The sequence below is a fragment of the Papio anubis genome, chromosome 1 (assembly GCF_008728515.1).
Source record: "Papio anubis isolate 15944 chromosome 1, Panubis1.0, whole genome shotgun sequence".
Taxonomy (NCBI): Eukaryota; Metazoa; Chordata; class Mammalia; order Primates; family Cercopithecidae; genus Papio; species Papio anubis.
The window spans coordinates 43,916,627-43,942,017 of record NC_044976.1 but is presented as its reverse complement, the minus strand read 5'-3'; the positions used below and the strand labels follow the sequence as shown (position 1 = coordinate 43,942,017).

The 25,391-nt window shown below is 41.6% G+C and overlaps 1 protein-coding gene across 3 annotated transcripts in view; it reads left to right on the top strand.

Annotated features, from left to right (window-relative positions):
- Positions 1-25,391, top strand: part of TESK2 (testis associated actin remodelling kinase 2) — a 158,567-nt gene that overhangs the window by 58,712 nt on the left and 74,464 nt on the right. For all 3 annotated transcript variants that reach the window (XM_031668035.1, XM_021940887.2, XM_003891787.5), the window contains one exon: positions 23,903-24,024. In XM_031668035.1, the coding sequence (XP_031523895.1) occupies positions 23,903-24,024 (122 nt within the window). The remainder of the gene's footprint in view (positions 1-23,902; positions 24,025-25,391) is intronic.

Below are 25,391 nucleotides of genomic sequence, written 5' to 3'. Positions count from 1 at the left end.
AAGCATTGAGATTATGGGCATGAGCCACTCTACCTGGCCTTCAAAGCCTAAGATATTTACTGTTTTACCCTTTACAGAAAAAAGCTTCCAACTCCTGATCTAATAGCTGTAGTGCACAGGTAGGTGATGTTTAGTTTTTATCTTTGATTACAAAGTACAGATGATTATCGAGCTTTAAAGGTCAGGTTAAATAAAAAGTATATCCGTGGTGATAAAAGGAAATGTTTGACTTCTGGTGTAGGATATACAAATTGCACAGGTAACTTAAGGACTTTTAGTTGTCCTAGATAGCAAAATACAGATTGGTTGATGGATTACTTTACAATTAGAGTGTGGATTTATGTAGTTTATTTGTATGCCTCTTTTTTTTTTTTTTTTTGAGATGGATCTCGCTCTGCCACCCAGGCTAGAGTACAGTGGCATGATCTCAACTCACTGCAAACTCCACCTTCCGGGTTCAAGCGATTATCCTGCCTCAGCCTCCCAAGTAGCGGGGACCACAGGCACGCACCACCATGTTCGGCTAATTTTTTTTTTGTATTTTTTAGTAGAGACGGGGTTAAGGCCGGGCGCGGTGGCTCAAGCCTGTAATCCCAGCACTTTGGGAGGCCGAGACGGGCGGATCACGAGGTTAGGAGATCGAGACCATCCTGGCTAACACGGTGAAACCCCGTTTCTACTAAAAATACAAAAAAATTAGCTGGGTGTGGTGGCGGGCGCCTGTAGTCCCAGCTTCTTGGGAGGCTGAGGCAGGAGAATGGCGTGAACCTGGGAGGCGGAGCTTGCAGTGAGCCGGCTGCATTCCAGCCTGGGCAATAGAGCGAGACTCCATCTCAAAAAGAAAAAAAATAATAAATAAAATAAAATAATTTAGTTTTGGAATTCAGGATCATCTGGTCATCCTTAAAAATAGACCTTAGTTGGCTGGGCACGGTGGCTCATGCCTGGTCTCAAGTGATCTCCCCACCTTGGCCACACAAAGTGCTGGGATTACAGAAAATCTCTTTTAAGTGTATTTAGCTTCTTAGAAATAATGAAAGTAGGCCGAATGTGGTGGCTCACTCCTGTAATCCCAGCACTTTGCCAAGACAGGCAGATCACCTGTGCTCAGGAGTTCAAGACCAGCCTGGCCAACACAGTGAAACCTTGTCTTTACTAAAAATATAAAAATTAGCCGGGTGTGATGGCACATGCCTGTAGTGCCAGCTACTTGGGAGGCTGAGGCAGGAGAATTGCTTGAACCCAGGAGGCGGAGGTTGTAGTAAGCCCAGATCACGTTGCACTGCAGCCTGGGTGACAGAGAGCGACTATCTCAAAAAAAAAAAAAAAAAAAAAAAAAGAAAAAGAACATTGGAATGGTTTGGATGTTAGTGAAATTTATTTAGGGAAGAATTGAAGTACGTGGAAGTGGAAGTGGCACATGTGTGTGCATTTGTGAGAGAAGGTAAAAGCAAATGGCATAATTGTGCCAGCTTCTACCCTCTAGTAAGTGGAAAAGCTTTTCAGCTGCAGCGTAGCAGTGGCCGACAACCTGTTTAATCTTTCAAATTAAGAATGCTTCTGTTGCGGATGTCCAAAAGAAAAAAGAGTGGTTCTATTGGGATACAGTAAAAGGCTCTTGCTTTCTTTTTATAATAGTCCTAGTTTTGTTTGGGAGTATAATTGGAAACTTCCTAGAAAGTCTCCTTCCTTGAAATCTTGTAAGAAAATGATTGTTCTAGTCTCATGAGATAATTCAAGTACACGTCATTACCCATGAGGTAAGTCTGTTGGTATGTATTGTGAAGCTGTAAAACGTGGAATCCCATCCCAGAGCAAAGTATCAATGTAAATTAAAAAAAAAAAGCTTTAGTGAGAAATAATTCACATACCATAAAAGTCTTTCTTTAAAAATGAACAATTTTGACCAGGCACAGTGGCTCACACCTGTAATCCCAGCACTTTGGGAGGCTGAGGCGGGCGGACCACCTGAGGTTGGGAGTTCGAGACCAGCCTCACCAACATAGAGAAACCCTGTCTCTACTAAAAATACAAAATTAGCCAGGCATGGTGGCATGTGCCTGTAATCCCAGCTATTCGGGAGGCTGAGGCAGGAGAATCGTTTGAACCTGGGAGGCGGAGGTTGTGGTGAGCCAAGATAGCACCATTGCACTCCCACCTGGGCAACAAGAGCAGAACTCCATCTCAAAAACAAAACAAAACAAAAACAATTTTGCTGAGCATAGTGGCTCATGCCTGTAATCCTAGCACAGCACTTTGGGAGGCCAATGCAGGTGGATCACTTGAGATCAGGAGTTCGAGAGCAGTGTGGCCAACATGGTGAAACCCCGTCTCTAGTAAAAATACAAAAATTAGCCGGGAATGGTGGCACCCACCTGTAATCCCACTAATCCCACTACTTGGACGCTGAGGCAGGAGAATCATTTGAACCTGAGAGGCGGAGACTGCAATGAGCTGAGATCGCACTACTGTACTGCAGTCTGGGCAACAGAGTGAGACTCTGTCTAAAAAGAAAAAAAAAAAAAAAGAATTTTGGCTGGGTGCAGTGGTTCACGCTTGTAATCTCAGCACTTTGGGAGGCTGAGGCAGAAGGATTGCTTGAGGCCAGGAGTTCAAGACCAGGCTAGGCAACATAGCAAGAGTCTGTGTCTATTAAAAAACAACAGGCTGGGCGTGGTGGCTCATGCCTGTAATCTCAGCACACTGGGAGGCCGAGACAGGCGGATCACCTGAGGTCTGGAGTTAGAGACCAGTCCGACCAACGTGGCGAATGGTGAAACCCCATCTCTACTAAAAATACAAAATTAGCCGGGCATGGTGGTAGGCACCTGTAATCCCAGCTACAGAGGAGGCTGAGGCAGGAGAATTGCTTGAACCCGGGAGGCGGAGGTTGCAGTGAGCCGAGATCATGCCATTGCACTCCAGCCTGGGCAATGGAGGGAGACTCTGTCTCAAAAAAGAAAGAAAGAAAGAAACAAAACTACAACAACAAAGCAGTATTACCACAAATGTAGTGATTTAAAAGAGCATATATTTATTGTATCTGTTTCTGTAGTTTAAGAGTCCACTGGATTACTGGATTGCCTTCTTCAAGGTCTCTCGAAGCTATAGTGAAAGTGTCAGTCAGAGCTGCTCTCTTATGTGAAGTTCAGCTGGGGAAGGATCTGCTACTAACTTTATATGGTTGTTGGAAGTATTCAGTTCCTTGCAGGTTGCTGAACTGAGGGCCTCAAGTTCTTGCTGAAGGCTGCCTTCAGTTCCTTGCCATTATGGCCTTTTCTCTATGACAGCACACATGTGGCTGCCTGGTTCATTAAAGTCAGCAAACGAGAGTGTCAGGATCTCACTCTGTGGCCTGCAGTGGTGCAAATATATATATATATATATATATATATATATATATGTATTTTGAGACCGAGTCTTGTTCTGTCACCCAGGCTGGAGTGCAGTAGTGCGATCTTGGCTCACTGCAGCCTCTGCCTCCCAGGTTTAAGTGATTCTCCTGCCTCAGCCTCCTGGGTAGCTGGGAATACAAGCACACACCACCACGCCCAGCTAAGTTTTTTATATTTTTAGTAGAGGTGGGGTTTTGCCATGTTGGCCAGGCTGGTCTTGAACTCTTGGCCTCAAGTGATCCACCTGCCTTGACCTCCCAAAGTGCTGGGATTATAGGCATGAGCCACTGCACCCAGCTCCTGGCCCCACTATTTTTTAGATGTGATTTTATTTTTGATGACTATATGAAATGAGATGCCTTGTTTTCTTACCATTATATTTTTCATAGCATGATTGATCACTCTTTCCTTTGTCCCTTCTGTATGTTTTATACAGACTTTTATTGGAGCAATGATACCTTTTTTTGGGGGGCCTTGGCCAGGTGTGGTGGCTCACACCTTAATCCCAGCACTTTGGGAGGCAGAGCGGAGCAGATCACGTGAGGCCAAGAGTCTGAGCTCAGCCTGGCCAACGTGGTGAATCCCTGTCTCTACAAAAAGTACAAAAGTTAGCCAGGTGTACTGGTGCACGTCTGTAATTCCAGCTACTCCGGAAGCTGAGGAATGGTAATCGCTTGAGGCAGCGATTGCAGTGAGCCAAGATCATGCCACTGCCCTCCAGCCCAGGTGACCTAGTGATACTCTGTCTCAAAATAAAATAAAATAAAATAAAATGTTGGGGGAGGGGGGCGCTTGCTTTGTTGCCCAGGCTGGAGTGCAGTGGCACAATTTTAGCTCACTGTAACCTGGAACTCCTGGGGTCAAGTGATCCCTCCTGCCTCAGCCTCTTGAATGGCTAGGACTACAGGCATGTGCCACCAGCATGCCTGGCTAAATTTTAAATTTTTTTGAGAGATGGGGTCTTACTATGCTGCCTAGGCTTGTCTTGAACTCCTGGGCTCAAGCAGTTCTCCTGTCTCAGCTTCCTGAGTAGCTGGGACTACAGGTGTATGCTGCCATGCCTGCCTGGGTTTGAGTCTTGGCTCTACCACTTACAAACTTTTTGACCTTTCTGTGCCTCCATTTCCTTATCTGCAAAGTGAGGATTGTAATAATATCTACCTTTAGAGTTGTTGAGAAAATATAATGAACTAGTATATGTAAAACATTAGAATAATGTTATAAATAATTCACCCTATTTAAGGGCTAGTTATTTCTGTTATATAGGTAGCTAATATCTATGGAGCTATTTCTTTGAGCTAGGTATTGTATTAAGAACGTGTACATTTTCTTGCATAGTATCTATAACAATCTTGTAAGTAGTTACACTTTCATTTCATAAATGAGAAAACTGAGGTTCAAAGATGTATAAATTAAAAGAGCTAGTATGTGCCATCTGCTTGATACTGAAAAATTGATTCATTGGCATTCATGGTTACACATTTATTATTTAGCGCATATGCAGTTTGTCATGCAAACTGTAAATTTCTTGCAGTGTTGTAACAGTTGTGGTTTAAGGAAAGTAAGAGGAACATTTTAGTAAGTGAATGTTATTTTGTTTTGGGATATTTTATTTTTGTGCTTGGATGTGTAAAGGTTTTATATTTTCTGTTGGGGAGCTTTGTCTGAGAGCTTAGATACTGTATCTCAAAATGCTGGTGCTTCTACAGTGGCCTCAGTGTCACAACTGTATTAAAAACTGACTAATTTTTTAATCTTCCAAACAGTAACTTATGAAATTGTCTAGAGAGTGAATCTTTTCTCTTTTAAATGTGATTATTGTCTGAATCTAAAATACTTAAGGATTTTCCTCAAATTATCACTGTCTTATTTCATGGTTGTGTTTGTTTCTCTGTATGCCTTTCTGAGACCTCACTATAAAAGTTTTCATCAAACCAAATACTACATATTCTCATTTATAAGTGGGAACTAAATGGTGAGAACACATGGACACATAGAGGGGAAGAACAAACAATGGGGCCTATCGTAGAGTGGAGGATGGGTGGAGGGAGAGGATCAGGGAAAATAACTAATGGGTTAATACCTAGGTGATGGGATAATCTGGGCAACAAACCCTCATGATACAAGTTTACATATGTAACAAATCTGCAGGTGTACCCCGATCTTAAAAGTTAAAAAAGTGTCTTCAACGGTGTGTGATATTATTTTAACAAGATGCAGTGCTTGTATTTTTTTTTTTTTTTTTGAGACAGAGTCTAACTCTGTCACTGAGGCTGGAGTACAGTAGCACCGTGTCAGCTCACTGCAACTTCCGTCTCCTGGGATCACGCAATTCTGCTGTCTCAGCCTCCCAAGTAGCTGGGATTACAGGTGCCCACCACCATGCCTGGCTAGTTTTTGTATTTTTAGTAGAGATGGGATTTCACCATGTTGTCCAGGGTTGTATCCAACTCCTGACCTCAGGTGATCCACCTGCCTCAGCCTCCCAAAGTGCTGGGATTACAGGTGTGAGCCACTGTGCCCGGCCAGTGCTTCTATGTTTTAATAACTACTCTATCAGAAAAGAGTTTAGCTCTATAGTCATGGAAATATGTAAGGCAACTTTTGTTAAGATGGCTAAGAACTGGGCAGTAAGGATGATGTGAGATGGTAGATGTTCTACTTGAAGGTAAAAGTTAGGAGAAAGCCTATTAGGTATTTCTGACATACCAGTTTTCAGAGTGTTTGCTCTGACTGAGATGTCAGTATATACCAAGACTATTTGGGAAACAAAAATTAAATGCTCCCAAAAAGACTACTTGGGAGTATTGAGAACCATCCCCAAACCCAACATCTATGAACAACACGTGTGTGTGTGTAACCAAGAAGGTTTGCTTGTCTGTCTCATATCAAACCAGCCAGTTTAGAATTTAACTGTTCCAGGTAGTCACAGAGTTAAGGTAACCTTCAAAATCTAGAAAAAGTATTTTATAAAATTCAACATCCCTTTATGATAAAAACTCTCAACAAACTAGTCATAGACAAAATATACCTCAACATAATAAAGGCCATATATGACAAATCCACATCTAATATCATACTGATAGGGAAAAGCTGTGAAAGCCTTTTCTCTGAAAACTGGAACAAGGATGCTCACTTTCACCACTCCTATTCAGGATAGTACTGGAAGTCCTAGCTGCAACAGTGAAGCAAGAGAAAGAAAGAAAAAGCATCCAAATGGGAAAAGAGGAAGTCAAATCATTCCTCTTTGCAGATGAAATGATGTTATATCTAGAAAAACCTAAAGATTCCACCAAAATCTTTTAGATCTGATAAATTCAGTAAAGTCACAGGATTCAAAATTCAATGCACAAAAATCAGCATTTCTATACACCACTAATTAGCTGAAAAAGAAATCTAGAAGGCAATCCCAATTACAAGAGAGCTGCGAAAAATATAATAAAATACCTAGGAATAAATGTAACCAAGAAGGTGAAAGATCCTGCAAGAAAAACTACAAAACACTAATGAAAGCAATTGAAGAGGACACAAACAAATAGAAAGATATCTCATGCTCATGGATTGGAAGAATTACTATTGTTAAAATGAGCATGCTACCCAAAAACAATCTACAGATTCAATGAAATCCCTATCAAGATACCAATGTTGGGTCAGGTGCAGTGGCTCACTCCTGTAATCCCAGCATTTTGGGAGGCCAGGGTGGGTGGATTGAGCCCAGGAGTTTAAGGCCAGCTTCACCAACATGGTGAAACCCTATCTCTACTAAAAATACAAATATTAGCCAGGTGTGGTGGCACATGCCTGTAGTTCCAACTACTTGGGGAGCTGAGGTGGGAGGATCGCTTGAGTCTGGGAGGCAGAGGTTGCAGTGAGAACGTGCCACTACACTACAGCCTGGGTGACAGAGACTGTCTCAAAAAAAAAAAAAAGAAAAAAAAAAAAAAAAAGATACTAATGCTACACTCCAGCCTGGGTGACAGAGACTATGTCTCAAAGATAAATAAATAAATAAAAGATACTAATGTTGTCTAGGCGCAGTGGCTCACCCCTGTAATCTCAGCACTTTGGGAGGGCAAGGTGGGAGGATCACCTGAGGTCAGGAGTTCGAGACCAGCCTGACCAAAATGGAGAAAACCTGTCTCTACTAAAAATACAAAATTAGCTGTGTGTGGTGGCACATGCCTGTAATCCCAGCTACTCGGGAGGTGAGGTAGGAGAATCGCTTGAACACAGAAGGTAGAGGTTGCGGTGAGCCAAGATTTGGCCATTGCACTCCAGCCTGGGCAACAAGAGTGAAACTCCGTCTCAAAAAAAAAAAAAAAAAAAGCCAGGCGCGGTGGCTCACGCCTGTAATCCCAGCACTTTGGGAGGCCGAAGTGGGAGGATTTTCTGAGGTCAGGAGTTTGCAACCAGCCTGGCCAACGTGGTGAAACGCCATCTCTACTAAAAATACAAAAATTAGCTGGGCGTGGTGGTGCATGCCTGTAAACCCAGCTACTCGGGAGGCTGAAGCAGGAGAATCGCTTGAGCCCAGGAGGCGGAGGTTGCAGTGAGCTGAGATCATGCCACTGCACTCCAGCCTGGGCGACAGAGTGCATCCCCCCCCCCAAAAAAATAAATAAGATACCAATGTCATTTTTCACAGAAATAGAAAAAGCAATCCAAAAATTTGTATGGAACCAAAAAAGAGCCCAAATAGCCAAAGCAGTCCTGAACAAAAAGAACAAAGCTGGAGGCATCATACTACCTGACTTCAAAATATATTACAAGGCTATACTAACCACAACAGCATGGTATTGGTATAAATCAGACACACAGACCAGTGGAACAGAATAAATACACGTGTTTACAGCCAGCTGATTTTAAACAAAGGCACCAAGAGCATACATTGGGGACAAGATACTTTCTTGAATAAATGGTGCTGAGAACATGGTATATTCTATATGCAGAAGAATGAAACTGGATCTCCATCTCTTACCATATACAAAATTCAAATCCAGTCATGCCAGTACACTCCAGCCTGGGCAACAGAGTGAGACTCTGTTTCAAAAAAAATACTAATAATAATAAAATAAAACCAAGATAATTTAAAGCCTTAAATGTAAAACCCCAAACTACAAAACTGCCAGAAGAAAACATAGGGGTTTCAGCATGTTATTCTGGGTCTTAAAAATAATAATTAAAAAAAGAATACTGGGCAACATAGTGAGACCTTGTCTCTACAAAAAAAAAAAAAAAAAAAAATTAGGCCACAGTGGCTTACACCTATAATCCCAGTATTTTGGGAGTCTAAGGCAGGAGGATCATGTGAGCCCAGGAGCTCGAGATGAGTGTGGATAATATAGTGAGACCCCGTCTTTAGAAAAAATAATTTGGCTGAGTGCAGTAGCCCATGCCTGTAATCCCAGCACTTTGGGAAGCCAAGGCAGGCAGATTGCCTGAGCTCAGGAGTTTGAAACTAGCCTGGCCAACATGGTGAAACCCTGTCGCTGCAAACAATACAAAAAAATTAGCTGGGTGTGGTGGCGTGTGCCTGTAGTCCCAACTACCTGGGAGACTGAGGTGGGAGGATTGCTTGAGCCCAGGAGGTTGAGACTGCAGTGAGCTGTGATCACACCACTGCACTCCAGCCTGGGTAACAGAGTGAGACCCTGACTCAAAAAAAAAAAAAAATTAGCCAACCATGGTGGTGTACACCTGTAGTCCCAGCCTGGGGAGGCTGAAGTGGGAGGATTTCTTGAGCCTAGGAGTTCAAGATTGCAGTGAATTATGATTAAGCCACTGCACTCCAGCCTGGGTAAGAGAGAGAGACCTTGTCTCAAAAAAAGAAAAGAAAAAAAAATAAAAAAAGAAAACAGAGGAAACGCTTCAAGACATTGGTCTAGGCAAAGATTTTATGGCAAAGACCTCAAAAGCATAGGCAGCAAAACCAAAAATCGACAAATGGGACTATATTAAACTAAAAAACTTCTGCACAGCAAAGGAAACAATAGAGTGAAGAGACAACCTTTTGAATGGGAGTAAATACTTGTAAACTATTCATCCAAAAAGGGGCTAATATTCGGAATATACAAGGAACTCAAACAACTGAACCGTAAAAAATAAAAAACCATCTCTCCCCACCCCAATAATCCCATTTAAAAATGAGCAAAGGACATGAACACAAATTTCTTGAAAGAAAACATAGGAATGGTCAACAGGTATATGAAAAATGCTCAACATCATAAAATATGCTAATCAGGGAAATGCAAATCAATACAATGAGATAGTATCTTACCTCATTTAGAATGGCTACCATCAAAAAGACAACAAAGACAAAAAGACCCCATCTCTACAAAAAAAAAAATTAGCTGGATGTGGTGGTACACACCTGTAGTTCAAGCTACTCGAGAGGCTTAGGTGGGAGGATCGCTTGAGCCCAGACTGATGCTTCAGTGAGCTGTGATCGTGCCTCTGCACCCCAGCCTGACAATAGAGCAAGACCCTGTCTTAGACAAACAAACACAACAAAAACAGGCCAGACATGGTGGCCATTGCCTGTAATCTCAACACTTTGGGAGATCAACACAGATTGCTTGAGCTCAGGAGTTCGAGACCAGCCTGAGCAACATGGTGAAACCTCGTCTCTACCAAAAATACAAAAATTAACTGGGTGTGGTGGCACATTCTGTAGTCCCAGCTACTTGGGAGGCTGAGGCAGGAGGATCCCTAGAGCCAGGAGTTTGAGGCTGCAGTAAGCTATGATCATGCCACTGCACTCCAGCCTGGGAGACAGAGTGAGACCGCATCTCAAAAACAACAACAACAAACCCCAAAACCCAAAAAATGAACAAACAAAAAACAAACCAGATCTGATGAGGATATGGCATAAAGGGAACTCTTATACTCTTGGGGGGAGTGTAAATTAGTATGTTCACTATGGAAAACAGTATGGAGATTTCTCAAAAAAGTAAAAATAGAACTACCATATGATCCAGCAATCTCATTAGTGGATATTTATCTAAAGGAAGGGAAATCAATATACCAAAGGTATACTTGCATCTCCATGTTTATTGCAACACTATTCACAGTAGCAAATCTATGAAATCAACCTAAGCATTCATTGATGGTGAGTGGAAAAAGAAAATGTGATGTAAATACACAATGGATCACTATTTGGACATAAAAATGTATGAAATCCTGTCATTTTCAGCAACATAGATGGAACTGGAGGTCGTTGTGTTAAGTAAAATAAGCCAAGCACAGAGAGACTAATATTGCCTGTTCTCAACTTATATGTGAGAACTAAAATAGTTGATCTCATAGAGGTAGACAGTAGAATGATAGTTACCACAGGCTGGAAAGGGTGCGTGGGATAGAGAAAGTTGGTTAATAGGTACAAACATATAGTTGGATAGAAAGCGTAAGTTATAGGCTGGGCACAGTGGCTCATGCCTATAATCCCAGCACTGTGGGAGGCCAAGGAGGGCGGATCAGTTGAGGCGAGGAGTTCCAGATCAGCCTGGTCAATATATGGCAAAACCCTGTCTCTACTGAAAATACCAAAAGAAAAAAATTAGCTGGGCAAGATGGGTACGTGCCTATAGTCCCAGCTACTTGGGAGGCTGAGGTATGATAATCGCTTGAACCCAGGAGGTGGAGGTTGCAGTGAGCCGAGATTGCACCACTGCAACCAGCCTGGGTGACAGAGTGAGACTCGGTCTTAAAAAAAAAGAAAAAAAAGAAAAAAGAGGCTGGGCGCGGTGGCTCATGCATGTAATCCTAGCACTTTGGAAGGCCAAGGCGGGCAGATTGCCTGAGCTCAGGAGTTTGAGACCAGCCTGGGCAACATGGTGAAACTCTGTCTCTACTAAATTATAAAAAATTAGCTGGGTGTGGTGGCGTGCGCCTGTTGTCCCAGCTACTCGGGATGCTGAGGCAGAGGAATTGGTTGAACCTGGGAGGTGGAGGTTTCGGTGAGCCGAGATCACGCCACTGCACTCTAGCCTGGATGACAGAGCGAGACTCCATCTCCAATAAATAAATAAATAAATAAATAAATAAGTTACAATATTCAATAGGAGAGTAGGGTGACTATCATTAATAATGTATTGTATATTTCTAAGCAGTTAGAAGAGCGGACTTGAAATGTTCCCAACACATATAAATGATAAATACTCAGCCTAGTGTAGTGGCTCACACCTGTAATCCTAGCACTTTGGAAGGCCGAGGCAGGAGGATCACTTAATGCCAGATGTTCAAGACCAGCCTGGGCAACAAAGCAAGATCCTGTCTCTACAGAAATAAAAATAGTCAGGTGTAGTGGTGCATGCTCGTAGTCCCAGCTACTTAGGAAGCTGAGGTGGGAGGATTGCTTGAGCCTGGGAGTTCAAGGTCACAGTGAGCCGTGATTGCACCACTCCAGCCTAGGCAAATGAAATCCTGTCTTAAAAAAAAAGAAATGGCAAATACTCAAGGTGAGGGAAACCCAAAATACCCTAACTTGATCACTGCACATTCTATGCATGTAACAAAATATCATGTGTACTCTATAAATATATGCAAATATTTTATGTCAATTAAAAAATAAGGTTAAGAAAGAACAAACATAGGGAAAATGATGAATTGTACAATATTACACTGACATAAAGTCATTGTTATTGAGAGCATTTTTAACTATCAGAAAATGTTTTGAATGTCAGAAACAGTCAAGGAAAAGACTGAATAGAGAAGACTAGAGCAATAGGAACTGAACCTTGAGTCTCTCTATTTGGAGGAAGGTGTAGAGAAGAAGGAAAAGAAATATAATACAACATCTGTCCAGTTCATACTTAAATGAAGCAAAATAGTTAGAGAGATAAACCGCGGTCAGAGATAGGTTCCTAAAGATGAGGAAAGTTGCCAAATCTCCCAAACATATATTCCAAGAGGCTGAAACCATATTGCAGGAATTTACAAAAGTGAATAAAGAGGGAAAACAACTTACCTCCCCACCTCTTACCACCCTTTAAAAAAGATTTTGGCATTGAAAAGCCTGGGACAAAAAGGATTGTAACAGTTCAGTGCTTCTTGGGGCTCTGCACCTTGGAAATGGTCTTCATTGCATATCCTTATTACTTCTCAAACTACTTCTTGCTAAATTTCCTATTATTTTTCCTGTTGCATTTATCTGGTTTTGTAACCCCTTTGAGGTACAGGGGTTTCAGAGACAAAGCTTTCCTGGGAAGATTCAGTGTTTTGGGGGTGTGAAATGATGTGTTTGAAATGAGACCTTCCTCATTTGTATCACATGTGTATTTAAGGTTCACACAAAACAGTGTGTTTTCGGTCAGTTTCAGTGTATTTTGCATTTGCTCCAGAGCTGATGAGGGAAGTATTTCTTTTTTGTTGTTTTAATTTTTGTGGGTACAATATTAGGTATATATATTTATGGGGGTACATGAGTTGTTTTGATATAGGCATGTAATACATGATCACATCATGGAAAATGGGGTACCCATCCCCTCAATTTATAACACAAAAGGGTTATAAACAATCCAATTCATTCTTTCTATTTTTGTGTACCCAGGCTGGAGTGCAGTGGCATGATCTCGGCTCACTGCAGCTTCAACCTCCCAGGCTCAAGTGATCCTCCCATCTCAGCCTCCCAAGTATCTGGGACCACAGGCATGTGCCACCACGCCTGGGTAATGGTTTTTGTATTTTTTTGTAGAGATGGGGTTTCATCAGGTTTCCCAGGCTGACCTTGAACTCTTGGTTTTAAATGATCCTCCTGTCTCAGCCTCCCAGAGTGCTGGGATTACAGGCATGAGCTACTGTGCCTTGCCCTAAAAATCTTTTATTTTCTGGTTCTTACTTTCCATGCTAGACTCATCACAAACTTGCAATTCCTTTACATGTAGCCACCAGGCCTTGAGCCAAACCCAGTTTCTCACCATTCCTTAGAATATCCCATGCGTTTATTCCTCTGAGCCTCTGCACATGCTTTTACACCTGCTCAGTATGCCCTTTCCTTGCTTGTTCCATTTGACAAGCTCTCTCTTATTCTTTAAGAAAACTGGGCCAGGCGTGATGGCTCACGCTTGTAATCTCAGCACTTTGGGAGGCCGAGGTGGGCAGATCACGAGGTCAGGAGATCGAGACCATCCTGGCTAACATGGTGAAACCCCATCTCTACTAAAAATACAAAAAAATTAGCCGGGCGTGGTGGCGGGCGCCTGTAGTCACAGATACTCAGGCGGCTGAGGCAGGAGAATGGCATAAACCTGGGAAGGTGGAGGTTGCAGTGAACTGAGATGGCGCCACTGCACTCCAGCCTGGGCGACAGAGCGAGACTCCGTCTCAAAAAAAAAAATAAAGAAAGAAAACTGAATGATGACTTCCTCTGGGAACCCTTCTCTGACCCCTTTTACTGGTGGCCAGTAAAAGGTTGAGTATCCCTTATCCAAAAGCTGGGAACCAGAGTGTTTTGGATTTTGGAAAATTTTTTTGAATATTTGCATTATACTTACTGGTTGAGCATCCCTAATAACTACTCTTGATGCATGCATCATGTCTTTGTTCCAGGTTATAATAAGGGAGAAGGAAAAAGTACAATTTCATCAAGAAATTAATAGCATCCCCAGAAATTCCATGTAGCAATTCCCACTTGCATCTTTTTTTTTTTTTTTGAAATGGAGTCTTGCTCTATTGCCCAGGCTGGCGTGCAGTGGCACAATCTTGGCTCACTGCAACCTCCACCTCCTAGGTTCAAGCGATTCATCTGCCTCAGCCTCCTGAGTAGCTGGGACTATAGGCACGTGCCAACATGCCTGGCTAATTCTTTTGTATTTTTAGTAGAGACGGAGTTTCACCATATTAACCAGGATGGTCTTGATCTCCTGACCTCGTGATCCACCCACCTCAGCCTCCCAAAGTGCTGGGATTACAGACATGAGCCACTGTGCCCGGCCTCTTGCATCTTCTTACTTGCAGTATGTTACATGGACTCTCCTAGTTGCAAGGAAGATTGTCAGGTTGGGTTTCTTTCAGTCACAAAAAAGAGGAAAATTGGTGTTGGGTAAATAATTAGTATTGTTTAATCTGCTTACTTTTCAGTAAATAGGTTCTACGCCATAAGCTCAATTTTTGTACAGGAAGTGTAAGTCACTGGAGGATTATCTCCAGAATTTTTTGGGTGATTCTGCCTTATAAAACTGTAGCTTTTTACACTAACTACAAATATAATGCAATCTATATTTCTGTCTGTCCATATATTAGTAGAAAGTGAGATGTAACCCACATTTCTGTCCAGCCATATTCTTGGGGGCTTGGTTCAAGCCTTTTATAAAACCACACATGAAATGTCTCCAAAGAGGAAGCAAAAAGATGCAACCCTTGCCAGTGACTTGTCAGCCACCACAAACCCAAAAGTCATGTGCCATGCTACAGTACAAAGTAACCCTAGCTATCTTATCATCAAATGCTCTCTCACAGCAGAAACTAACCCTTGGTACCCCAAAAGGCAAAGATATCAGAGAGATCAAAGGCAAAAGAGAGCAGAGCTCAGACCTAAGAGAGTTTTACTCACAACTCTATTTTTTCTGTTTGATTGTTTGTTTTAGACAGGGTCTCACTGTGTTGCCCAGGCTGGAGTGCAGTGTCTTGATCATGGCTCACTGTAGCCTTGATCTCCTGGGCTCAAGTGATCCTCCTACCTCAGCCTCCTGAGTAGCTGCGACTACAGGTGCGCATCACCACACCCAGCTAATTTTTGTATTTTTTTGTAGAGATGGGTTTTACCATGTTGACCAGTCTATCTCGAACTCCTGGGCTTAAGCAGTCTACTTGCCTCAGCCTCCCGAAGTGTTGGGATTACAGCTGTAAGCCACCATACCCATCTTCACAACTCTTTAGGCTCCATGAGAAGACAGAGATTCTCCTCCAAAAGGGGTTTAGCAGAGCCTTTCTGTGTTCCTCCAAGGGTCTCAGGGTCTTCAGCAGTCTCCTTCAGGTCCCTTTGTGGTCACCAGATCTGTTAAAGGACATAATTAGCATAAATATAGTTTAAAGATTATAGTTGTCTTTATTGCTATTCTAGAGTCCAGCAACTCTTCATTTCCTAAAATAGAGTAAGTGTACCAATGAGCTGAGCGGAAGAATTTGGCTTTATAGTCAGAGAAGGGCTTAAAAAAGCAGAAGCAAAGACCCGAAAGTATATTATTAGCCCTTTAAAAGTTCTTATAATGCAAAGGCAGGGATATAAAACAACAGAAAAGTAACTGATTTGTTGGTATCAACTTACTTCAGGCTACTTCTTTTGTGTAAGAGTTAAAGCGGAGGGACTTTAGTTATGCCAATTGAAAATTGAAGCTGGCCAGTTTGGGTGATTGGTTGTTACCTCTCTTTCCTGATTTCTTGGAAAGTCAGATAACAACTCAGTGGAACAACTTAGTAGAACTTTAGCATGGGTAACTCCATTTTCATTTTTAGTCTCGTCTGTTGAAGCATAGTGCAGGAACTCAATCCAAAACTGTTACGGCCTCCTATTATTTTTGTTTAGTAGCATTTTGGTAAATTTTGTCATATATACTTTTAAAAAATGCCTGCCTTTGAGGAAGGATTAGAGCAAACATGCCAATTTTGTTATTGAAATGTTCCATATCCTTACTAATTTCTGGTCTTCTTGAGCTTTGAGGTTTAAAAAAAATTTTTTTTTAAATATATTTTTTAGATGGAGTCATGCTGTGTTGCCCAGGCTGGAGTGCAATGGCATGACGTCGGCTCACTGCAACCTCTGCCTCCCGGGTTCAAGCGATTCTTCTGCCTCAGCCTCCCAGGTAGCTGGGACTACAGGCGCATACCACCACGCCAGGCTAATTTTGCATTTTTAAGAGACGGTGTTTCACCATATTGGCCAGGCTGGTCTTGAACTCCTGACCTCGTGATCCGCCTGCCTTGACCTCTCAAAGTGCTAGGATTACAGGCGAGAGCCACTGCACCTGGCGAGCTTTCAGTTTTTGAGAGATGTGTTAAAATGTCTCATAAGATTTAGGGGCCGATGCAGGCAGATCACAAGGTCAGGAGATTGAGATCATCCTGGCTAACACGGTGAAACCCCGTCTCTATTAAAAATACAAAAAATTAGCCAGGCATGGTGGCACGTGCCTATAGTCCCAGCTACTCAGGAGGCTGAGGCAGAGAATGGCTGAACCCAGGAGGCAGAGCTTGCAGTGAGCCAAGATCACGCCACTGCACTCCAGCCTGGGCAACAGAGCGAGACTCTGTCGCAAAAAAAAAAAAAAAAAAAATCACGGATTTAGAGCTGGGTGCAGTGGCTCATTCCTGGCCGAGGCAGGCAGACTGCTTGAGCCCAGGAGTTTGAGACCAGCCTGGTTAACATGGTGAAACCCTGTCTCTAAAAAATATATATAGAAATTAGCTGGGCATGGTGGTGCACACCTGTGGTCCCAGCTTCTCAAGTGGCTGAGGTGGGAGGATTGCTTGTTCCCAGGAAGGGGAGGCTGCAGTGAGCTGAGGTCATGCCACTGCACTCAAGCATGGGTGACAGAGCGAGACCCTGTTAAAAAATAAATAAAAATAAAGATTATAGATTTGTCACATGTGCCTTACATTGTCAGTTTTTGTTTTCTATATTACAAGACCATGTATTACAAGACCATGCTGTGAGATACATACAAGATCATGAGTATTATCCTTTGGTAGAATAATTTTTATGCAATGTTCACACAGTGCTTTTTTTCTTGAATCAGTTGGTCTGACTGTATCAGGCTCAATATTCTTTGCATAGTTTGTATTCAAATTGTGTCTCTGCCATTTACTAGATGTATGATCTTGAGAAAGATTTAATCTCTCTGTGCCTCAGTTTCCATGGCTGTAAAAGGAGGTTATTAGCGATACTTGCCTCACAGAATTATCTTGAAGATTAAATAAGTTAATATGTATAAAGCAGTTACACAGCAGTACCTAGTATGTAGCAAATGCTGTAAATGTTAGCTGTGTTATTGCTGTTTCATAACTGCGTGTGATGGTGGGGACATCTTTTAAACTTTTATTTTTATGGGTACATAGTAGGTAATATTTATGGGGTACATGAGATATTTTGATACAGCCATACAGTGTGTAATAATCACATCGGGATAAATGGGATATCCATCACCTCAAGCATTTATCATTTCTTTGTGTTGCAAACATTCCAATTATACTCTTAGTTATTTTAAAATGTACAATTAAATTATTGTTGAATGTAATCACCCTGTTGTACTAAATCTTCATTCTATCTAACTATATTTTTGTACCCATTAACTGCTCCCACTCCCCCACACCCTGCACTACCCTTCCCAGCCTCTGTTAACCATCATTCTACTCTATCTCCATGAGTTCAATTGTTTTATTTGAGCTCCCACAAATAAATAAGAACATGTGAAGTTTGTCTTTCTATGTCTGGCTTATTTAATTGAACATAATGTCCTCAGGGTCCACCCGTGTTGTTGCAAATGGCAGGTTCTAATCCTTTTTTATGACTGAATAGTACTCCGTTGTGTGTATGTACCACATTTTCTTTATCCATTTGTTTGTTGATAGATACTTAGGTTGCATCCAAATCTTGGCTATTGTGAATAGAGCTGCAATAAACATGGAAGTGCAGATATCTATTTAACATACTGATTTCCCTTATTTTGGTATATACCCAGTAGTGGGATTGCTGGATCACATGGTAGCTCTATTCTTAGTTTTTTGAGGAACCTCCAAATTGTTCTCCATAGTGGCTATACTAATTTACATTCCTACCAACAGTGCACGAGGCTTCCCGCTTTCTCCACATCTTTGCAATAATTCTTTTTTTTTTTTGAGACAGAGTCTTGGTTGGCTCTGTTGCCCAGCATGGAGTGTAGTGGCATGATCTTGGCTCACTGCAACCTCTGCCTCCCAGGTTCAAGTGATTCTCATGCCTCAGCCTCCCAAGTAGCTGGAATTACAGATGTGCACCACCATGCCCGGCTAATTTTTGTATTTTTAGTAGAGATGGGGTTTCACACCATGTTGGCCAGGCTGGTCTCCAACTCCTGACCTCAGGTAATCCTCCCCCTCGGCCTCTCAAAGTGCTAGGATTACAGGCATGAGCTACTGTGCCCAGCCTGCAAGAATTCTTTATTGCCCTTCTTTTGGATAAAAGCCATTTTAACTAGGGTGAGATGATATCTCACTGTAGTTTGGATTTGCATTTCTGTAATGATCAATGATGCTGAATACCTTTACATATACCTGTTTGCCATTTGTATGTCTTCTTTTGAGAAATGTCTGTTCAGATCTTTTGCCCATTTAAAAAATCTGATTGTTAGATTTTTTTTTTTCCTATAGAGTTGTTTGAGCTCCTTATATATTCTGGTTATTAATCCTTTGTCAGATGGATATTTTGCAAATATTTTCTCCCATTCCATGGATTGACTCTTCACTTTGTTGATTGTTTCATTTGCTTTGCAGAAGCTTTTAACTGGATGTGATCCCGTTTGTCCGTTTTTGCTTTGGTTGCCTGTGCTTTTGGAGTGTTACTTGAGAAATCTTTTCCCAGACCAATGGGAGAGTTTCCCCCAATGTTTTCTTGTAGTAGTTTCATAGTTTGAGGTCTTAGATCGAAATCTTTAATCCATTTTGATTAGATTTTTGTATGTGGCTAGAGATAGGAGTCTAGTTTCATTCTTTTGCATATAGCTATACAGTTTTCCCAGCACTATTTATTGAAGAGACTTTCCTTTCCCTAATGTATGTTCTTAGCACTTTTGTTCAAAATGAGTTTATTGTAGATTTATGGATTTGTTAGTGGATTCTCTATTCTGTTCCATTGGTCTATGTTTCTGTTTTTATGCCAGTACCGTGTTGTTTTGGTTACAATAGCTCTGTGGTATAATTTGATGTCAGGTAAAGTGATTCCTCCAGTTTCTTTTCTTTTCTTTTTCTTTTTCTTTTTTTTTTTTGAGACAGAGTCTCAGCTCTGTCGCCTAGGCTGGAGTGCAGTGATGTAATCTCAGCTCACTGCAACCTCTGCCTCCCAGGTTCAAGCCATTCTCCTGCTCCAGCCTCCCTAGTAGCTGGGATTACAGGGTTGTGCCACCATGCTCAACTAATTTTTGTATTTTTTTTGTTTTTTTTAGTAGAGGCAGGGTTTCACCATGTTGGCCAGGCGGATCTCAAACTCCTGACTTCAGGTGATCCACCCATGTCAGCCTCCCAAAGTGCTGGGATTACAGGCGTGAGCTACCACATCTGGCCCAGCTTTTTTTCTTTTCCTCAGGATGGCTTTGGCAATTCTGGATCTTTGTGATTCCATAGAAAGTTTAATATTTGAATAGTATGGAAATTTTTAAAATACTCATTCTTCCAGTTCATGAACAGGGAATATCTTTCCGTTTTTTTGTATCTTTTTTAGTTTCTTACATCAATGTTTTATAACTTTCATTGTAGAGATCCTTTTTATTTGTTTGTTTTTGAGACAGTCTTGCTGTGTCACCCAGGCTGGAGTACAGTGGCACGATCACAGCTCACTGCAGCCTCGACCCTCTGGGCTCAAGCAATCCTCCCACTTCAGCTTCCCAACTAGCTGGGACCACAGGCTTGAGCCACCAAGCCCAGTTAATTTTTTTTTTTGTATTTTTTGTAGAGATAGTGTCTCACTATGTTGCCCAGGCTGGTCCCGAACTACTGGACTGAAGTAATCCTCCTGCCTTGGCCTCCCAAAGTATTGGGATTATAGGCGTGAATCACTGTGTCTGGCCTTTTAGAGATCTTTTACTTCATTGGCTAACTTAATTTCTAGGTATTTAATTTTATTTGGAGCTACTATAAATTGGATTACTTTTTGGTTTCTTTTTCAGATTGTTCGCTGTTGGCATATAGAAATGCTACTGATTTTTGTATGTTGATTTTGTATGCTGTAACTTTTCTGAATTTATCAGTTCTAATAGTTTTTTTTTTTAGTGTAGTCCTTAGGTTTTTCCAAGTACAAGATCATATCATCTGCAAACAAGAATAATTTGGCTTCTTCCTTTCCAATTTGGATGCCCTTTATTTCTTTCTCTTGTCTGATTGCTCTAGCTAGGATGTCCAGGACTATGTTGAATAACAGTGGTGAAAGTGGGCATCCTTTTTGTGTTCCATATCTCAGAGGAAAGGCTTTAAGTTTTTCTCCATTCAATATGATACTAGCTTTGGGTCTGTCATATATGGCTTTTTGAGTTATGTTCCTTTTATACCTAGTTTTTTGAGGGTTTTTATCATGAAGAGATGTTGAATTTTATCAAATGCTTTTTCAACATCTAATGAAATGATCATATGGTTTTTGTCCCTCATTCTGTTGATATAATGTATCACATTGATTGATTTACATATGTTGAACTATCCTTGCATCCTAGGGCTAAATCCCACTTGGTCAGGATGAATGATCTTTTCATGGGTTTTGCCATTTTGCTAAAATCTTAGTGTGACAGTTTTCAGATGATGGAAAAATAAGAAGAGTGACTTTCAGATGGAGAGTCTTATTAAAACACAGATGTCTTCTGTAAATAGAGTTGGAAAAATACTGCCAGTGAGCTCTTTGTTTATAAATGTTTCTTTTAACTTACCCATGCAGGATCTGAAATGGAAAGCTACTTCTCTTTCATCAGTCAAGAGGTACATTACAACAGAATCATTGATGCACTGAGAAGAGAGCTGGGTTCCAAATCTCACTCAGTGATCTAGGAGAGGAGAGGCAGCCAGTGTTCTGCCTGCCTTAGTTTTTCCGATCAGGGTTCCTGTGGTTCTTTGTGTTTTGGCCTGGCCTCCCCCTCAACAACCTTCCCTCTTCTGCCTGGCCACTCTGAAACATTGTTTCTTTGAATTCTAAGATAAGCTGTAATGTCTGACCTGTATTAAGAGCTATGATAAACTTATGGAGCTATTATCATTTCAAGGAGTTTTCGGATATTGAAGAGTTTGAGTAAGTTGTCATGTTTTCTTTTGGAATTCCCATTTGATCAAGTATAGCATACTGAAAGGATACTCCTGAAGTCCATAGGATAATGACATTTTTGTATAGTAAAGTCCCCGTTGTGCAAGATATGAAATGAATTTTTTTTTAACCAGAAAGATCTTTGTGACTTCATGATTTTTCTACTGCCTCATTCATAATTCCTAAGCAGGAAACACATGTATCTCATTTTAGCTTCTTTGAATCAGACAAAATGTTTTGTCTGGTGGTCTTAGTGTGCTACCAATGAGACCACATTTACAGGGTGAAAACAATCTTTTCTCAAGTAAAGTGTTATGGTTTATGAAACCTGTGGAGTGTGCATTGAAATGATAAATAGTATTTACACATGCACAATAGACTGAGTTCTATAGAGGGTGAATGCTTTTAGAAGTAGACTTTCCTCTGTGCATATGGGTAATAGTGTGAGTCGTGTGGCCCATGTTTGTTGTATTTAACTTGAGTGTGTTTAAATGATTATAAGGTGCTTTGGGTAGAGTTACTACAATATTAGCTCCAAAAGGTTCATGGACTTCTTTCTATGTTTAGCATGAAATTTTTTTTTCTTATAGTTTTTTTTTTTTTTTTTTTTTTTCTTGATACGGAGTCTCGCTGTTGCCCAGGCTGGAGTGCAGTGGTGCAATCTTGGCGCACTGCAGGCTCCGCCTCCCGGGTTCACACCGTTCTGCTGGCCCAGCCTCCCGAGTAGCTGGGACTATAGGCACCCGCCACCACGCCTGGCTAATTTTTTGTGTTTTTAGTAGAGACGGGGTTTCACTGTGTTGGTCAGACTGCTCTCAATCTCCTGACCTCGTGATCTGCCCGCCTAGGCCTCCCAAAGTCCTGGGATTACAGGCGTGAGCTACCACGCCCGGCCTATAGATATATTTTTATGGTACTTGGGGGAGACTTTGAGTATGTGGGTTTAGCATCTTAAAAAGACAGTTTCATTAAGTGTTATATAAGACTCATGCATATATCTTCTTTTTGCACACTTAGAATGCCACAGAAGGGACTCTTTTCTGTTGGTGTCTTAAGACTCACCAAGGTCAGCTATGAGGAATCAGCCTAAAATTTTTCCCTCATTTTTTTCCCTAAGATATTAAAAACAGGCCGGGCGTGGTGGCTCACACCTGTAATCCTAGCACTTTGGGAGGCTGAGGCTGGTGGATCACAAGGTCAGGAGTTCGAGACCAACCTGGCCAACATGGTGAAACCCTGTCTCTACTAAAAATACAAAAATTAGCTGGGCACAGTGGCAGGCACTTGTAATCCCAGCTACTTGGGAGGCTGAGGCAGGAGAATCACTTGAACCTGGGAGGTGGAGGTTGCAGTGAGCTGAGATTGTGTCACTGCACTCTAGCCTGGGTAACAAAGCAAGACTCTGTCTCAAAACAAACAAACAAAAAAACCAGACATGATTGGCTGGGCATGGTGGCTCACACCTGTAATCCCAGTACTTTGGAAGGCCGAGGCAAGCGGATCACCTGAGGTCAAGAGTTTGAGACCAGCCTGGTCAACATGGTGAAACCCTGAGTCTGCTAAAAATACAAAAATTAGCCGGGTGTGTTGGCACATGCCTGTAATCCCAGCTACTCAGGAGGCTGAGGCAGGAGAATCACTTGAGCCCAGGAGGCGAGGTTGCAGTGAGCCGAGATTGTGCCACTACACTCCAGTCTAGGTGACACAGTGAGACCCCGTCTCAAAGAAAAACAACAACAGCAACAAACTAGACATGATTTCTTTTATTTATTTATTTCTTTATTTATTTTTTCTTTATTTCTTCTAAAAAAAAAGAAAAAATGGGATACATGTGCAGAACGTGCAGTTTTGTGCCCTGGTGGTTTGCTGCACCTATTGACTAAGTTCTAAGTTCCCTTCCTTCAGCCCCCACCCGCTAACAGGCCCTGATGCGTGTTGTTCCCCTCTCTGTGTCCATGTGTTCTCAATGTTCAACGCCCACTTATGAGTGAAAACATGCGGTGTTGGTTTTCTGTTCCTGTGTTAATTTGCTGAGGATGATGGCTTCCAGCTTCATGGTACCCAGCAGTTAATGGGTACAAAAATATAGTTAGATAGAATGAAGAAGATTTAGTACAACAGGGTGATTACACTCAACAATAATTTAATTGTACATTTTAAAATAACTAACAGTATAATTGAATGTTTGCAACACAAAGAAATGATAAATGCTTGAGATGGTGGATATCCCATTTACCCCTTCCCTGCAAAGGACATGACCTCATTCCTTTTTATGGCTGCATAGTTTTCCATGGTGTATATCAGACATGATTTATTGAGATGTTATTAACAATGTTTTTCTGGCCAACTCCATATGAAATAATACTGGTCTTGGGTAGAATAATTCATCTTCATTCATGGAAGTGATACTTTAATGTAATTAGATGTATATTTTATCTAAAGTGGCACAGAAATATCTTGGCATATTGTACATTTGGAGATGTTGACCTCATATATAGCTGTTGCCCTTGACCCTCTTTTCTTGTTCTATTTAATATTCTAGGTACGACACCGAGCTTCTGGTCAGGTGATGGCTCTTAAGATGAACACGTTGAGCAGTAACCGGGCAAACATGCTGAAAGAAGTACAGCTCATGAATAGACTCTCCCATCCCAACATCCTTAGGTAATGGCTTTTCCTTCCTTCTGATTAGTGAGAAAACTGAAACATTGGAGGCTAGCTAGAATAGCACTAATAGCAAAAAAAGGAGGGATTCAGGATTTATCATGCTGAATCTATCTTGCTGGGGTTTAGTGGTACTCTAGGTCGTTTTCTGCCCATCAAGACTTAATTTATTGATAATTAACTGCATTTAACAAAGCAACTTCCTCTGTCTGTCAAGTTGCTTTACTCTAATTAGAACATTAGTAGCAGCTCATTAGAACAGTTGTTTCCTATTGCTGACTGGTAATTTATCAAAGAGGAGAGATTGTTATTTATTTATGGGAAATTGTAATTAAATCAGTGAGTGACAATAAAAGTAAAATTATGCCCTCAAGTTATCTATCCTTAACTTTTAGCACTCACTTGAGGAGACACATTTTGCCTTTGAGAATTATTATTATTATTTTGAGATAGGGTCTCACTCTGTCACCCAGGCTGGAGTATAGTGGCATGATCATGGTTCAATGCAGCCTCGACCTCCAGGGCCCAATTGATCTTCCCCACCTCAGACTCCTGAGCAGCTGGAACTACAGGTGTGCCACCACATCCAGCTAAATTTCACATTTTTTGTAAAGTCAGAGTTCCGCCATGTTGTCCAGGCTGGTCTCAAATTCCTGGGCTCAAGCAATTCATCCCTCTTGGCCTCCCAAAGTGGGGAATTATTTTTACAAGTTTATATAATTGTCACTTTTTAATAATCTGTATCGGAATCTTTCTTGCTTTAATTATTTTGATATTTTAGTCAGGCAAGTATATTTTCTTTTTTAAAAAAAATTTGGCTGGGCTTGATGGCTCATGCCTGTAATCCCAGCACTTTGGGAGGCCGAGGTGGGTGCATCGTGAGGTCAGGAGATCGAGACCATTCTGGCTAACGCGGTGAAACCCCATCTCTACTAAAAATACACACAAGAAAATTAGGCGGGCGTGGTGGCACGTGCCTGTAGTCCCAGCTACTCGGGAGGCTGAGGCAGGAGAATTGCTTGAACCCGGGAGGTGGAAGTTTCCTCTGGGAACCGAGTGCAGTGAGCCAAGATTGCGCCACTGCACTCCAGCCAGGGCGACAGAGCAAGACTCCGTCTCAAAAAAAAAACAAAAAAGAAATTTTATTTGGCCAGGCATGATGGCTCATGCCTGTAATCTCAGTACTTTGGGAGGCCAAGGTGGGTGGATCCCTTGAGCCCAGGAGTTTAAGACCAGCCTGGGCAATATGGTGAAACCCCATCTCTACAAACAACAACAGCAATAACAAACAACCAAAAAAATTAGCCAGGTATAGTGGCATGTGCCTGTAGTTTCGGCTACTCAGGAGGCTGAGGTGGGAGGATCTC